The 16474-nt window shown below is 45.0% G+C and overlaps 1 protein-coding gene and 1 non-coding gene across 2 annotated transcripts in view; both read left to right on the top strand.

Moving 5' to 3' along the window:
- Positions 1–16474, top strand: part of LOC126108186 (neprilysin-2-like) — a 246429-nt gene that overhangs the window by 143472 nt on the left and 86483 nt on the right. The window contains exon 7 of the mRNA XM_049913426.1: positions 6990–7207. Within this exon, the coding sequence (XP_049769383.1) occupies positions 6990–7207 (218 nt within the window). The remainder of the gene's footprint in view (positions 1–6989; positions 7208–16474) is intronic.
- Positions 2350–2424, top strand: Trnas-cga (transfer RNA serine (anticodon CGA)). The gene has a single exon. It is a non-coding gene; the product is annotated as a tRNA-Ser (tRNA).

Raw genomic sequence — 16474 nt, forward strand, 5'->3', positions numbered from 1 at the left:
ATTTGACTACGTCTGTTTTGTCAGTGTCTGCTAGACAAAACAAATTAAGCCTTTCTAGTATTGCAGCAGTTATAACACATGTTAAATAAGCGAGATTGTTCTGGCACAAATGGTCGTTTTTATCTACATCATTTACATAAACAACACAATAAAATGTAATTTACAAAGTCTCAATATCAAACGCCTATTTGGCCTACTACAAGCAAAAATTATTGTATTAGAAAATAGTTTCACATTTCATTTATACCCTCCAATTTCTCAAGCATGAGGTCAAAAAGTAGTAGTAAGAAATTTTTATATGAATTTGAAGTCATCTTATTCTTACTTATAATTTGTGTGATATCCCTGTTTCTTCTCCTTCCCCTTTCTAACAAACAACTGTATCATCACTAATTCTGTCACTATTCCTTCCACTGTCAAAACTTATTCTCCAGCTAACATCATTAACAATGCCAGAATCCCCAGTCTAGTTGTCCCGTGTTTATTCTCTGGTTAGGCTTATTACGTGTTCGTACAACACGTTTCCCACACTATTCTGAGAATAAAACTTAAATAGCTGCTAACTGGGGGCCGTACAATTGGCCGTTAGCAGTGTAGCGGTGTGGCAAAAATTTTCTGTCAAAATTTAAGTTTCTTGGATACACCGAGAAGAGTGATAAGTAATCTTTCTTACCTGTTATTTCTGGTAGTCGTTTATTTCCACTCCGGTAGTCTGAATCTATGGATTTCGCTAATAATTATAACAATGCTGATAATTCACACACCCAGTCAACAACATAAATATAAAAAGCCATAGGCATGGTAGAGACACCAAATACACTATGCATGCATTCAAAAATCAACTTATGATTCTTTCAGAAATCAGCTTAGAATATGTTAAAAAAACCAACAGGAGTGCCTTTTAAAATCGTATGAATAATCGATAGATGAATGTGCACTAGATGCTAGGTGCTTTGTGAAATAAGGTTTTTTTCTTTAAAGAACATGAATTTGGCGCCCCCTCAAAATTGCCACCTGGGGCAGATGCCCCAGTTACCCCCATGCTCCCCCCCCCCAACCCCCACCCACCCACCCACCCACCCCTTTATCCAGGCCTGTCTTTTACCAACCACAGTTCTTATGCCATGTTATGTGTCTGCAAGTGGTGTACCATTTCTTGTAGACACGTTGGATAGTCTGCATTGATACACCAACCAATCAAGCAACTTAATTCTCAGTGTAGTCATGGGCACGTGCAAACACAATAGCTCCTTTTGAGGCATTCTGTCACGCCTCTACGTCGACCCAACTCACTGCACTGATTCCGTACAAATGACTGGGACTACTTCACTGCCGTGACTGAGAGTGGTGTTGAAGGGTCATACGCCGTCATACTACAAACTTGTACGCCATCTACATTGCTCCAAAGTGAGCAGTGGCCTCTTTTGAGTGGGTGAGTAGTATTTTCTCCATCTAAGCCGTTCAATTAGACTTACAACTCCTTTGTGACCTGTGACAGAATGACAATGTAATCAGGAAACTAATATCTTTTATTTCTTCCTCCTCAACTTTAATATTACGTTTCGAAATTTTCCCACAATTTCATTTAGTGAAACTTCCTGGCAGATTAAAACTGTGTGCCGTGACCGATACTCGAACTCGGGACCTTTGCCTTTCGCGGGCAAGTGCTCTACCGACTGAGCTACCCAAGCACGACTCACGCCCTGTCCCCACAGTACCTCGTCCCCTACCTTCCAAACTTTACAGAAGCTCTCCTGCGAACCTTGCAGAACTAGCACTCCTTAAAGAAAGGATATTGCGGAGACATGGCTTAGCCTCAGCCTGGGGGATTTTTCCAGAATGAGATTTTCACTCTGCAGCGGAGTGTGCGCTAATGTGAAACTCCCTGGCAGATTAAAACTGTGTGCCGTGACCGATACTCGAACTCGGGACCTTTGCCTTTCGAGGGCAAGTGCTCTACCAACTGAGCTACCCAAGCACGACTCACGCCCCGTCCCCACAGCTTTACTTCTGCCAGTACCTCGTCTCCTACCTTCCACGTGAGTCGTGCTTGGGTAGCTCAGCTGGTAGAGCACTTGCCCTCGAAAGGCAAAGGTCCCGAGTTCGAGTATCGGTCACGGCACACAGTTTTAATCTGCCAGGGAGTTTCACATTAGCGCACACTCCGCTGCAGAATGAAAATCTCATTCTGGAAAAATCCCCCAGGCTGTGGCTAAGCCATGTCTCCGCAATATCCTTTCTTTCAGGAGTGCTAGTTCTGCAAGGTTCGCAGGAGAGCTTCTGTAAAGTTTGGAAGGTAGGAGACGACGTACTGGCAGAAGTAAAGCTGTGGGGACAGGGCGTGAGTCGTGCTTGGATAGCTCAGTCGGTAGAGCACTTGCCCGCGAAAGGCAAAGGTCCCGAGTTCGAGTCTCGGTCCGGCACACAGTTGCAATCTACCAGGAAGTTTCACATCAGCGCACACTCCGCTGCAGAGTGAAATTCTCATTCTTGAATTTCATTTAGTGCTTGCTCAGTGCAGAGACTGAATTAACCTTACAAGAGACAACATCCCTGTCTATTTACCATTTCATTTACTGCTTCCCTTTCGCCGCGTTTGAATGTCATCCCTTTTTGCTCTGAAAATTTTCCTCAAAATTTTGTTTCCAAATTTTCATTTTGCACAGTGAGAGACCAAGTCTCACACCCATACTGCATAACTGGTAGAATAGTAGTTTTGTGTATTCTAATCTTTAAATTCCTAGACAATATCTGTGATGAAAGTAATCTATTCAGTGACAAGTACCATGCATTGCCCACCCGTAATCTCTTCTTCAGTTCGGATTTTGTTTCTGTGTGAGTCCTAGGAGTGTTTAGCTCCCCATTTGAACCATTTTTGCACTGATCCAGAAGCCAAACTGACCATCTAGTAGGCTGTCTTTTGCTAGTCTTTGCATCTTTCTCTAGGTGATTCCTTTCTAAAGCTATAACTTACCAATGTTTTGGTGATTTCCGACCTGACACCTTATGCTTCCTTTGAAATTGGGATTATTAAATTATTTGTGAAGTCTGGGGCTATTTACCTTGTCTTATATACCTTGTAAATCAGATGGAATTGTCTTCCCAAGGCTGGCTCTCCCATGGATTTCAATAATTCTGTGAAGGGATGTCGCTCACGCCAAGAGGTTTTGTTTTGCTTTTGTCAGTCCATTGTCAATTCTTTCTCGAGTAGTATGTCTTCCATGTCATCTTCATCTACTTTCTCCTCCATTCATGTAGTATTCTCTTCATTTCCTTCGTATAGTGATTCCACTTCTCACAGTTTCTCCGCTTTCCAGTCATTGCTTAGTATCAGCTTGCCATCTGAATTCTTGATATTCACACAGCTCCTTCTCTTTTCACCAAAGGTCTCTAATTTTCGTTTAGGTGATATCTGTTTCCCGGTCCATCTGTGCTTCTTCGGTCTTGCAATTCTCCTCTAGACATTCCTTATTAGCCATTTTGTGTTTTGCCTAATACATTTTTTTGTATTCCTGTATTAGGTAGAGCATGCGTCGGGAAATTGGAGTCAGAAGAATTTGTAATAAAGAACAGACTTAAACAGGGAGATGCACTGTCTCCGCTTCTTTTTAATTTAGTCCTAGAATATATTGTACGAATGGCAGCAGATAATTGAGAGGGTGTGGAATTAAATGGAAATATTAAGATATTAGGGTATGCAGATGATCTAAGCATCATTAGCTATGGGAAAGAATCTATAACAGCAAATGTGAATACGTTAATCAAGCCTAGTGAAGATGTAGGTCTAAGGATAAGTGAAGACAAAACTAAATACCTGGTTACTACTAGAATGCCAACAGCAGTAGATCAGGAAATGTTAAGAGTTGGAGACATGCAGTTTGAAAAAGTGAACACATTTAAGTATCTAGCGTGGACATCACTTCGAGAAATGAGATTGAATCCGAACTGAAGAAGAATTACGGGCTGGCAATGCATGGTACTTGTCACTGAATAGATTACTTTCATCACAGATATTGTCTAGGAATTTAAAGTTTAGAATATACAAAACTATTATTCTACCAGTCATGCAGTATGGGTGTGAGACTTGGTCTCTCACTGTGCAAAATGAAAAGCGATTTAGAGTATTTGGAAACAAAATTCTGAGGAAAATTTTCGGAGCAAAAAGGGATGACATTAGCGGAGAGTGGCGAAAACTGCATAACGAAGAGGTTCACGAACTCTATTCAAGCCCTGACGTAATCAGTATTATTAAATCACGTAGGCTGCGATGGGCTGGTCACGTAGCTCGAATGGATGAGGGCAAGGCAGCGGGCAGAGTACTGGTAGGGCACTTAGAGGGAAGTCCTGTGGGGAGACCGAGGCGTAGGTGGGAGGACAATGTGAAGGCTGATTTGAGGAGCCTAGGCATTGAAGGTGAATGGAAGGAAATACCCCAAGACAGGGACAGATGGCGAAAATACGTTGCTGCGGTAATGGACTCTTGAGTCCGGTATGACCAGCGAGTGATTGAGTGATTCCTGTATACCCTTTTGCGAGCATCGTTTACTGCAGTTTTGTGGTTTTTTTTTTCGTTTTGTCAATCAGGTTCAATATCTCGGGCGTTATCCAGTGATTTTTACTTGTCGTTTTGTTTATTCCATCCTCTGCTGTTTTCAGTATTTCATATCTCAAAACCACCCATCTGACTTTCACTGTTTTCCTTTCCCAGGTTCAAAAATGGTTCAAAAGGCTCTGAGCACTATGGGACTTAACATCTTAGGTCATCAGTCCCCTATAACTTAGAACTACTTAAACCTAACTAACCTAAGGACATCACACACATCCACGCCCGAGGCAGGATTCGAACCTGTGACCGTAGCAGTCCCGCGGTTCTGGACTGAAGCGCCTAGAACCGCATGGTGTAGTGTAACGACGTAAGTTTTGTATAAATGGTTTTCTTTTGATATATGACCATGTGCAGACTTCGTCACCTACGTCAGTTACAACACAGTTCAAAATTATTTAAGTTCTTTTTAAATTGTCTCTAAGTGGTTCTTGAACGAAACTGTAATTAAGACATCATCATTTGAGTCGTATGCGCAGAATTACGTCACTCAGTCCAATTGGTTTGCGTAAACTTTTTCAATTTAGATGTCGTTTGTTTTTTCTCAGAAATTATATTAATGCAGGTTATCTGCTTTAATAGCTATTAGAGTCACATTGAATAAACTTTCAAGACTCAAACTCGCGATGAACGCTGTCAAAAATTAATAATCTTATCAAATGAATTACATAACACAATTCTTCATAAATAAATTCTCGGAACACGTATTTAAACTTTTGTAGCATCCACTAGTTTATTATCTTCCTACATATAGACGTGAACCTGAGCCTTGGCAAGACAGAACTGAACATTTACAACAAGATTAAACTTTCTATGACGTCATTGTTGTACAAAACATTACAAATTCCTATTTTTTCGATTTTTAGAAGCACGACGCAACAACTCGGTTTCAGGATCTTCTGTTGCTCTTTGGCTGTCGACCCGCGACGTATAGTGGCCAGCAATTTTCTCTCTGGTCCCGGCAGCGAAGATGCTGCCTCCGTTCGTTGCGCCGCCCTCTCCGTACATAAAAAAAAAAAAAAAAAAAAAAAAAAAAAAACACGCTTCAATTTCGCGTCCCATTACATAACGGCCACCACGGCCGGCCTTTCTCAGGTTTCAGTCAGTCGTTATCTAATGCACCCTCTCAAACTCTCAACAGTCAGTCACTCATTTAAGGGGCTCCGGAAAGGCTCAAAATCATGAAAAGTTCAATTTTTACTTTTTTGCGTTTTCTGAATCTGCAGACTATTACCTTTTAATAGATATATAATTTATTCAATTCCGAAGACTACAACTATTTTTAATTTTTTTTTAATGTGTTCTACATGGGCGTGACCCACTGTGGCGCTGTTAAACTGCTGTCAAATGGTGTTATTATTAACGTCCGTGTTCATCAGGTACATTTTAGTGATGTGAGATAAAGTATGTGTTGTGGCTAACCTGTGATGTTTCAGTATATATCGCTGGTGGAAAAACTCAAAACTCCAATGAAAGTGTAAATAGTGTTATATGTTCGAGAATCCCGAAGACTGTATTTATTGGAATAGAAACACTTCACTTTGGTGTGTATGATGCTGTTGCGACTTTCAATGATGGCAACATTGTAAGGTGCAAGGTATTTAGAAATATGGGAATGAAGATAGGTTCTAACATGGTACGAGCGATGCTTGCTTTAGACAAGGAACGCCTTCGGGCTGCAGACAGGGCTGTAAAGAGTCTAGAAATACAAGCAAGAGAAAACAGGAGGAGGAACAAGAGGAAGCTGGAGGAGGAGTTTGCAGAGGACGAAGATAATCCATCCTATGGACCTGGAATGCACTAAAAAGTTAATCCAATCTTTGTCGCTCGATTCCCAAAACTTTTATTTTCTCATACTAATTACATGTTTTCTAAGGATCTTTCAAACATATTTGTTTCAAACTTTCAGTAAATGTTACACAGTACCTTCTGCATAATTTAACACAGCCTTTTTCCAAAAAACTGTATATTTTTGAATATATAAATAAAAAATTGCAAAAAAATGTTGTGAATTTTCATTACAATTGAAAAAAAATCATCTTTAATAACTGAACTAAAATGTTGTAAAATCCCTGTGTTAAGTTGTAGCCCATATCCCAATAAATAATCTGTAAAATGTTCAACTTCCTACCTCAAATACTTTGTGAGGAAAGATGTAATTTATAAGCGTTATTTTAACATTGCAAGTATAGGGCGTTCCGGAGCCCCTTAAATTATCCAGGCTCCATCTCCTTAATTCCCTACATTCCTGCAATTTTTTTCAGTTTTCATCTGCATTTCATGATCAATTTCGTATTGAAATTAGGCTGTTTTCCTTGAAGTCTGATAGAATGGGCCACACACACACAAGGTCGATGGTCACGACACGGTCGCCACTGTTCCACAGATCTCGCTGCCACAAGAGGCGCGACGCAACGTGACGCAGCTGTACAACCCGCGCACTGTAGAGCAGCTGCAGACCGACTACCCGTCGGTACCGTGGCTGGAGTACCTCGGGACACTGCTACCCCCGCACGTGGCCGTCACCAGCGACGAGGTGGTCATCGTGTCGGCACCGTCCTACCTAAAGAGCCTCCAGGTCCTGCTCGGCCACACCCCCAAGAGGTACGTTGCGGCCAGGGCGTCGGCAGGCTGCCCGTGCTCTGCTTCCACATCCGAGTGAATACTCGGCAAGCCATTGTACGGTACACAGCAGGGGTCTCAGTAACGAAGACAGATGTTGTGCTAAGTCATAGGTTGGCGCACCGATATTACTGACAATGGGGCGTAATGGTAATCCCTCTTTATGAATTTTCGGAACACCTTATGTGGGCAAGTGTCAACATCACATTCGTAATTCCGCCGATTTTATTAGTAGAATGAAGTCGGTCCAATTCCACAATTCTGACTTATTAGTGAGTTTTGATGTCGTCTCTTTATTTACTAAGGTTCCACTGATGGATTCACTGGCACTCATTAGCAGAAGGTTCGAAGCCGACATAACAGCATTATTTCATCATTGCCTATCCTCAACTTATTTCTTATTCAATAATGAATATTTTGAACAAGTTGACGGTGTTGCCATGGGCAGTCCTTTGTCCCCTCTGGTAGCAAACCTTTTTATGGAGGACTTTGAGGAGAAGGCACTCGAGTCGGCTGAATTTAAACCGAAAGTCTTCTGGCGTTACGTGGATGACACATTTGTAGTTTGGCCCCATGGAGAAGAAAAACTGGCAGGATTCTTAAAACATCTGAATTCCATTCACAAGAATATTCAGTTTACCATGGAGGTCGAAAAAGATAGATGTCTGCCGTTTCTGGATGTCCTTGTCAATCGTAGAATTGATGGATCTTTGGGGCACTCCGTCTACCGGAAGCCCACACACACAGATCTGTATTTGCAGGCGACAAGCTGCCACCGCCCTGCACAAACCATGGGTCTGCTGCGTACTCTGGTGCACCGGGCACATGTGGTATCTGGTAAGGACAGCCTTACTAAAGAATTAGAACATTTGCAATCCGTCTTCAGGGAGAATGGATATTCTACACGCCAAATCCGCACAGCTATAACAAAGAAGAAATGTAAAGAGAAACAAGAAGAAGAAGACAAAGAGGTGGTCAGGTCCAGGGCGTTCCTTCCGTATGTGGGTAACCTCTCCTCTAAAATAGGAAGGATTTTAAAGAAGCATTGTGTTAAAGTGATCTTCCGACCACCTACGAAAATATCGGCTTTGCTTGGCTCTGTGAAGGACGATCTGGGTCTGAGGAAGGCGGGTATTTATAAGATCCCTTGTCAATGTGGCAAATCCTACATTGGCCAAACTACTCGCACAGTACGGGAAAGATGCGTGGAGCATGAGCGCCACACACGTCTACTACAGCCCAACAAATCAGCCATAGCAGAACACTGTATCTCGACGGGACACTCCGTGGATTATTGTGGAACAAAAATTTTAGCGACAACTAGATCTTTCTGGGAATCCATTATCAAGGAGTCCGTGGAGATACGATTGGCAGAAGATCTTATTAATCGAGACGGCGGCTTTCAGATGGATAAAGCATGGGACCCTGTAATTTCTTTAATCGCTTCACACAGACATTGTTCTGCATCTATTGCGACGGCTGACGAAAATTGATTTTATACTTTCGACTACCGCGCCTCAGCTGCGCGAAGGCGCTCTACGACAGATAGCGCAAATGTAGGTACACCACTACGCATGCGCAGCCCGCTTGTGCTGCAGAGCGCGCCAAATTAGATAGCGGCCCGCTCCACTGCGCAGGCGCCGCCGCGCCAATTTACGGTATATATAGAACGACGCGCACCAGTAATCTTCAGTCTCGTACTCACCTGAAGATGGCTGCATGTTTGTTAGCCGAAATATCGTGCCAAGATGTCAACGTGATCCGGCTGCAAGCCCGAAATATGATGGACCAATCAATACGCCGGGAAAACTTCAAGATACACAGGAGAATGACTGTCTAAATGTCTCTGCATACACCCTGATCTCTGTCATAAACTTGAGGTGTACGGCAGTGACAGCACTTGCCTAAATTTAAACAAAACAGTTTCACAACAATTACGTTGTCTTTCCTCTTGATTCCTACTTAACTTCCCTGAACATACACTACTGGCCATTAAAATTGCTACACCAAGAAGAAATGCAGATGATAAACGGGTATTCATTGGAGAAATATATTATACTAGAACTGACATGTGATTACTTTTTCACGCAATCTCGGTGCATAGATCCTGAGAAGTCTGTACCCCGAACAACCACCTCTGGCCGTAATAACGGCCTTCATACGCCTGGGCATTGAGTCAAACAGAGCTCGGATGGCGTGTACAGGTACAGCTGCCCATGCCGCTTCAACACGATACCACAGTTCATCAAGAGTAGTGACTGGCGTATTGTGACGAGCCAGTTGCTAGGCCACCATTGACCAGACGTTTTCAGTTGGTGAGAGATCTGGAGAATGTGCTGGCCAGGGCAGCAGTCGAACATTTCCTGCATCCAGAAAGGCCCGTACGGGACCTGCAACGTGCGGTCGTGCATTATCCTCTTGAAATGCAGGGTTTCACAGGGATCGAATGAAGGGTAGAGCCACGGGTCGTAACACATCTGCAATGTAAAGTCCATTGTTCAAAGTGCCGTTAATGCGAACAAGAGGTGATCGAGACGTGTGACCGATGGCTTCCACACGCTTCCAGTGTGTGTTCACCGCGATGTCGCCAAACACGGATGCGACCATCATAATGTTGTAAACAGAACCTGGATTCATTCGAAAAAATGACGTTTTGCCATTAGTGCACCCAGGTTCGTCGTTGAGTACAACATCGCAGGCGCTCCTGTGTGTGATGCAGCGTCAAGGGTAACCACAGCCACGGTCTCCGAGCTGATAGTCCGTGCTGCTGCAAACGTCTTCGAACTGTTCGTACAGATGGTTGTTGTCTTGCAAACGTCCCCATCTGTTGACTCAGGGATCGAGACGTGGCTGCACGAGCTGTTGCAGCCATGATAAGATGCTAGTGGTACGAGGCCGTTGTGATCCAGCACGGCATTCCGCATTCCCCTCCTGAACCCACCAATTCCATATTGTGCTAACGGTCCTTGGATCTCGACCAACGCGAGCAGCAACGTCGCGATACGATAAACCGCAATCGCAATAGGCTACAATCCGACCTTTATCAAAGTCGGAAACGTGATGGTTCGCATTTCTCCTGCTTACACGAGGCATCACAACAACGTTTCACCAGGCAACGCCCGTTCAACTGCTGTTTGTGTATGAGAAATCGGTTGGAAACTTTCCTCATGTCAGCACATGGTAGGTGTCGCCCCCGGCGCGAACCTTGTGTGAATGCTCTGAAAAGGTAATCATTTGCATATCACAGCATCTTCTTCCTGTCGGTTAAATTTCGCATCTGTAGCACGTCATCTTCGTGGTGTACCAATTTTAATGACCAGTAGTGTATATACACTGAAGTACCAAAGAAATTGGTATAGGCATGCGTATTCAAATACAGAGATATGTAAACAGGCAGAATATGGCGCTGTGGTCAGCAATGCCTGTATAAGACAACAAGAGTCTGGTGCAGTTGTTAGATGGGTTACTACTGCTACAATGTCAGGTTATCAACATTTAAGTGAGTCTGAACTTAGTGTTATAGTCGGTGCAAGTGCAATGGGACACAGCATTTCAGAGGTAGCTATGAAGAGCGGATTTTCCTGTATGACCATTTCATAAGTGTACCGTGAATATCAGGAATCTGGTAAAACATCAATTCTCCAACATCGTTGCGGCCGGAAAAAGAATGGGACTGACGACGGCTGAAGACAATCATTCGATGTGACAGAAGTGCAACCCTTCCTCAGATTGCTGCAGATATCAGCAAGTGTCAGCGTGTGAACCATTCAACGAAACATCATCGATATGGGCTTTCTGAACCGAACGCCCACTCGTGTGCCCCCGATGACTGCATGACAGAAAGCTTTACACCTCGCCTGGACCTGTAAACGCCGACACTGAACTTTTGATGACTGGAAACATGTTGCTTGGCCGGACAAGTCTCGTTTCAAACTGTATCGAGGAGATGGACATGTATGGGGATGGAGACAATCTCATGAATCCATGCATATCAGCAGAGGACTGTTCAAGTTGGTGGAGGTTCTGCAATGGTGTAGGGCTTGTGCAGTTGGAGTGATATGGGGTCCCTGATACATCTAGATATACTTCTGACAGGTGACGTGTACATAAGCATCAATTCACGTTTATTGCGCATTCCGACGGACTTGGGTAATTGCAGCAGGACAATGTGACACCCCACGCGTCCACAACTGCTACAGAGTGGCTTCAGGAACACACTTCTGATTTTAAACACTTCCAGTGGCCACCAAACTCCCCAGACACGAACATTGTTGAGCATATCTGGGATGCCTTGCACTGCGCTGCTCAGAAGAGATCTCCACCCCATCAATCTCTTATGCATTTATGGACAGCTCTGCAAGATTCATGTGTCAGTTCCCTCCAGCACTCCTTCAGACATTAGTTGGGTTGTGGCTCTTCTGCGTGCTCGCAGGGGTCCTACACAATATTTGGCAGGTGTACCAGTTTCTTTGGCTTTTCAGCATATAACACATTCATATGGACTGTACCAACATGTTATGAGGCTAGCAGTGCTCCTCTGAATTTGTTCAACACCTACTTCATAAAGTGGAACAACATACTAGAACTCGTTGAATAGGACCTTGTAAGCGATTTCTTAAACAAATGCACCGCATCTTCCCAGAACTCTTCATGCAAGTTCAAGTCTTCCATTCAGCTCCTATGATACTGACTGTATGTGATCGTTCCACTGCACATCCTCTCAGTACCGAGTGGTTGAAATTAATGTGCAGTTACTCCTGAGGTCCAGTGTGGGCTGCATCTACACTCCTGGAAATTGAAATAAGAACACCGTGAATTCATTGTCCCAGGAAGGGGAAACTTTATTGACACATTCCTGGGGTCAGATACATCACATGATCACACTGACAGAACCACAGGCACATAGACACAGGCAACAGAGCATGCACAATGTCGGCACTAGTACAGTGTATATCCACCTTTCGCAGCAATGCAGGCTGCTATTCCCCCATGGAGACGATCGTAGAGATGCTGGATGTAGTCCTGTGGAACGGCTTGCCATGCCATTTCCACCTGGCGCCTCAGTTGGACCAGCGTTCGTGCTGGACGTGCAGACCGCGTGAGACGACGCTTCATCCAGTCCCAAACATGCTCAATGTGGGACAGATCCGGAGATCTTGCTGGCCAGGGTAGTTGACTTACACCTTCTAGAGCACGTTGGGTGGCACGGGATACATGCGGACGTGCATTGTCCTGTTGGAACAGCAAGTTCCCTTGCCGGTCTAGGAATGGTAGAACGATGGGTTCGATGACGGTTTGGATGTACCGTGCACTATTCACTGTCCCCTCGACGATCACCAGTAGTGTACGGCCAGTGTAGGAGATCGCTCCCCACACCATGATGCCGGGTGTTGGCCCAGTGTGCCTCGGTCGTATGCAGTCCTGATTGTGGCGCTCACCTGCACGGCGCCAAACACGCATACGACCATCATTGGCACCCAGGCAGAAGCGACTCTCATCGCTGAAGACGACACGTCTCCATTCGTCCCTCCATTCACGCCTGTCGCGACACCACTGGAGGCGGGCTGCACGATGTTGGGGCGTGAGCGGAAGACGGCCTAACGGTGTGCGGGACCGTAACCCAGCTTCATGGAGACGGTTGCGAATGGTCCTCGCCGATACCCCAGGAGCAACAGTGTCCCTAATTTGCTGGGAAGTGGCGGTGCGGTCCCCTATGGCACTGCGTAGGATCCTACGGTCTTGGCGTGCATCCGTGCGTCGCTGCGGTCCGGTCCCAGGTCGACGGGCACGTGCACCTTCCGCCGACCACTGGCGACAACATCGATGTACTGTGGAGACCTCACGCCCCACGTGTTGAGCAATTTGGCGGTACGTCCACCCGGCCTCCCGCATGCCCACTATACGCCCACGCTCAAAGTCCGTCAACTGCACATACGGATCACGTCCACGCTGTCGCGGCATGCTACCAGTGTTAAAGACTGCGATGGAGCTCCGTATGCCACGGCAAACTGGCTGACACTGACGGCGGCGGTGCACAAATGCTGCGCAGCTAGCGCCATTCGACGGCCAACACCGCGGTTCCTGGTGTGTCCGCTGTGCCGTGCGTGTGATCATTGCTTGTACAGCCCTCTCGCAGTGTCCGCAGCAAGTATGGTGGGTCTGACACACCGGTGTCAATGTGTTCTTTTTTCCATTTCCAGGAGTGTATATGGCATCTAAATTTGATATATAGGCTAATGTATTAATGTGGAACCGATTTCTGCTGGAAAAAAATTAGTTCCCGTTTTGGCCACCAGGCGCCAATCTGGCACTGTACGCAGTTTGTGTGATGGTGTTACATCCACACCGTAATTTGACAAGCCATGACGTGAGTGAACAGTGTGGCTATCGAGAAGAGAGCCCGTGTGCTGTTAGTGAAATGGCGGCAATTACAGTGCTCCATTGAGAGAGTATCGCCAACTGGAGGGACTGAGGAAGGCCTGATATCATCAAATGGTTCAAAGATGATGATGATTAAATTCGACAACATGCTATCTGAAAGAGAAAGGAATCCCATCCTAGAGGAAGTTAGTGATGAGGTTGCTGTTGCTGTAACTGACTGTGCAGCACATGCCCTGGGTAGAGCTAATGTTCGCGCACTCTCAAGAGACTTGTCCATCCCAAAGTCAACAGTACAGAAAGTTCTGTAGTCTGTTTAACAGTGCTACCTGTGGAAGATCCAGACGGTGCACCAACTGAAATGTCTGATTGTAGCAACGTTCTGAAAATCTGGCACGGATCAAAGTTGATGACACGTGGCCAGACAATATTCTGTGGAGTGATGAGGCAGATTTTACACTACAGGCTGCAGTGAATACACAGCACTGTCACATTTGGGGTACCGTTAAACCACGTGTTGTGCGCAAAGAGCCACGACACTTGTTGTATGTAACTGTGAGGTGTTGATTCATAAGTACCTTTACTGTCAGTCCACTCATCTTTAACGAGAATACACTCAGAGGACCTGACAGGTCTACCATGATGTTTGCGCGTTATCGAGACCTCGTATGGTGTATCATTCCTGTTTTGGAAGAATGCAGCTGTGTGGAAACCACTGTTTTCATGTAGGTTGGGGTAACACCTCGTGTTACTCGTCCAGTGAAAGATCTGCTTAGTGCAACCTACCACGAATGTGTTATCGAGAGGTTTCCCCGATGTGTGGGCTGCAAGATCACCTGATCTGAATCAATGTGTCAGAGTGGTTGGTGAGTCACGTCCTCCATAAACAGCCCTTTTCAAAATATCCCAGGCGTGTTCAATAGGGTTCATGTCTGGAGAAAGTGCTGGCCTGTCTAGTCGAGCTATGTCGTTATCCTGAAGGAAGTCATTCACAAGATGTGCACGATGGGGGCGCTAGTTGTCGTCCATGGAGACGAAAGCCTCGCAAATGTGCTGCCAATATGGTTGCACTATTGGTCGGGTTCATCTGTACCATGCTGCATGGTGTCGTGGTTGCAAAGACGGACCTCGCCATGGACGTCGGGAGTGAAGCTGTGCATCATGCAGCCTATAGCACACATTTTGAGTCGTAACACGACATCCTGTGGCTGCATGAAAAGAATTATTCAACATTGTGGCGTTGCTGTCAGGGTTCCTCCGAGCCATAATCCATATGTTGCGGCCATCCACTGGAGTAGTAGCCCTCGGGCGGCCTGAGCGAGGCATGTCATCGACAATTCCTATCCATCTCTATTTCCTCCATGTCCGAACAACATTGCTGGTTCCTTCCGAGATGCCTGGACACTTCCCTTGTTGAGAGCCCTTCCTGGCACAAAGTAACAATGCGGACACGATCTAACGACGGTTTTAATCATCTTGACGCCGATGAACTAAAGACAACACGAGCCGTGTACCTCCTTCCTAGTGGAATGAGTGGAACTGGTCAGCTGTCGGACCCCCTCCGTCTAATAGACCCTGGTGACGCATGTTTATTTACGTCTTTGGGCGGGCTTAGTGACATCTCTGAAAAGTCAAAGGAATGTCTATCTGCAGGAGTTCTGGGAACTGGGCTGATGAAAAACTTTTTTTGATGTGTGTATTAGATTTAGGTGCTCCGAGGTGGACGGAGGAACTGTGACAGTGGAAACAAATTACAGATTCGCAAATATACACATTATTTTGCTGCGATACCAACTTAAGTTGTACAGCAACTTGTCAGATGCTTGCGGACACACGCAACTACGCAGTGACCTGTCAAGAGCCGGCCGGTGTGGCCAAGCGGTTAAAGGCGCTACAGTCTGGAACCGCGTCACCGCTACGGTTGCAGGTTCGAATCCTGCCACGGGCATGGATCTGTGTGATGTCCTTAGGTTAGTTAGGTTCAAGTAGTTCTAAGTTCTAGGGGACTGATGACCTCAGATGTTAAGTCCCATAGTGCTCAGAGCCATTTGAACCAACCTGTCAAGACATGTATTACTGAATACCATGTCAACAAGACTGTGTCTGTCTTGGACAACACACTGTCAATCACTGTAGCAAACACTTGCCCCTATGCAAAGGCTGTGTCTGACTCCATTTATAGACTGTCTCGCTGGCTGATCTCGCGGATCACACTCGCGCAGTGATACCTGAACGCTCAAGGTATTATGACGAGTGTATAGACCTCCGATTAGTCAGTCTGCATTAGTCTGTATTTGTCTGCCCCAGTCTATAGTCAAGTTTCAGTATGCGCTTAATAAGATTACCATATTCCTGTACATAGCCATGAAGACAAATGGCTAGACACTTTGTCAAGTATCAGAAATATGTGAGATAAGATTAACGTACCAAGACCAAAGGAACTTCAGATTGTCAATTGTAAACAGCATCCAGAATCAAGTTAAGTAATGTCTATGATTGTTATTCTTTTAATAAATGTGTGTGAAAGTTCTGTTTAAAGTTGGTCACCATCAATCTGCTACTCTAAGCATGCAAGTGGCATTTCTATCTTATGACCTAACGGCAGAAGATAAATACGCCACGATAAGACCACGAGACATATTGCTGACACTCGCCCACTTCGTTAGAGCGACAAGTCAAATAATCTGATGGTGTGTGTACCGAAGGTCTTACAGTACGCACACCACAAGAATATTGCTTAGTTATTTATTGCAGTATGTGGAATATAGGTTATTTATTTAGGTAAAGAATTTGTCCAGTAATCGATTGCTGTGTATGGAATACTGTTTAAACAATTTGTACAATGTGTGGTATATTGTTTATTTAAACAAT

The sequence above is a fragment of the Schistocerca cancellata genome, chromosome 11, assembly GCF_023864275.1.
Source record: "Schistocerca cancellata isolate TAMUIC-IGC-003103 chromosome 11, iqSchCanc2.1, whole genome shotgun sequence".
Classification (NCBI taxonomy): Eukaryota; Metazoa; Arthropoda; class Insecta; order Orthoptera; family Acrididae; genus Schistocerca; species Schistocerca cancellata.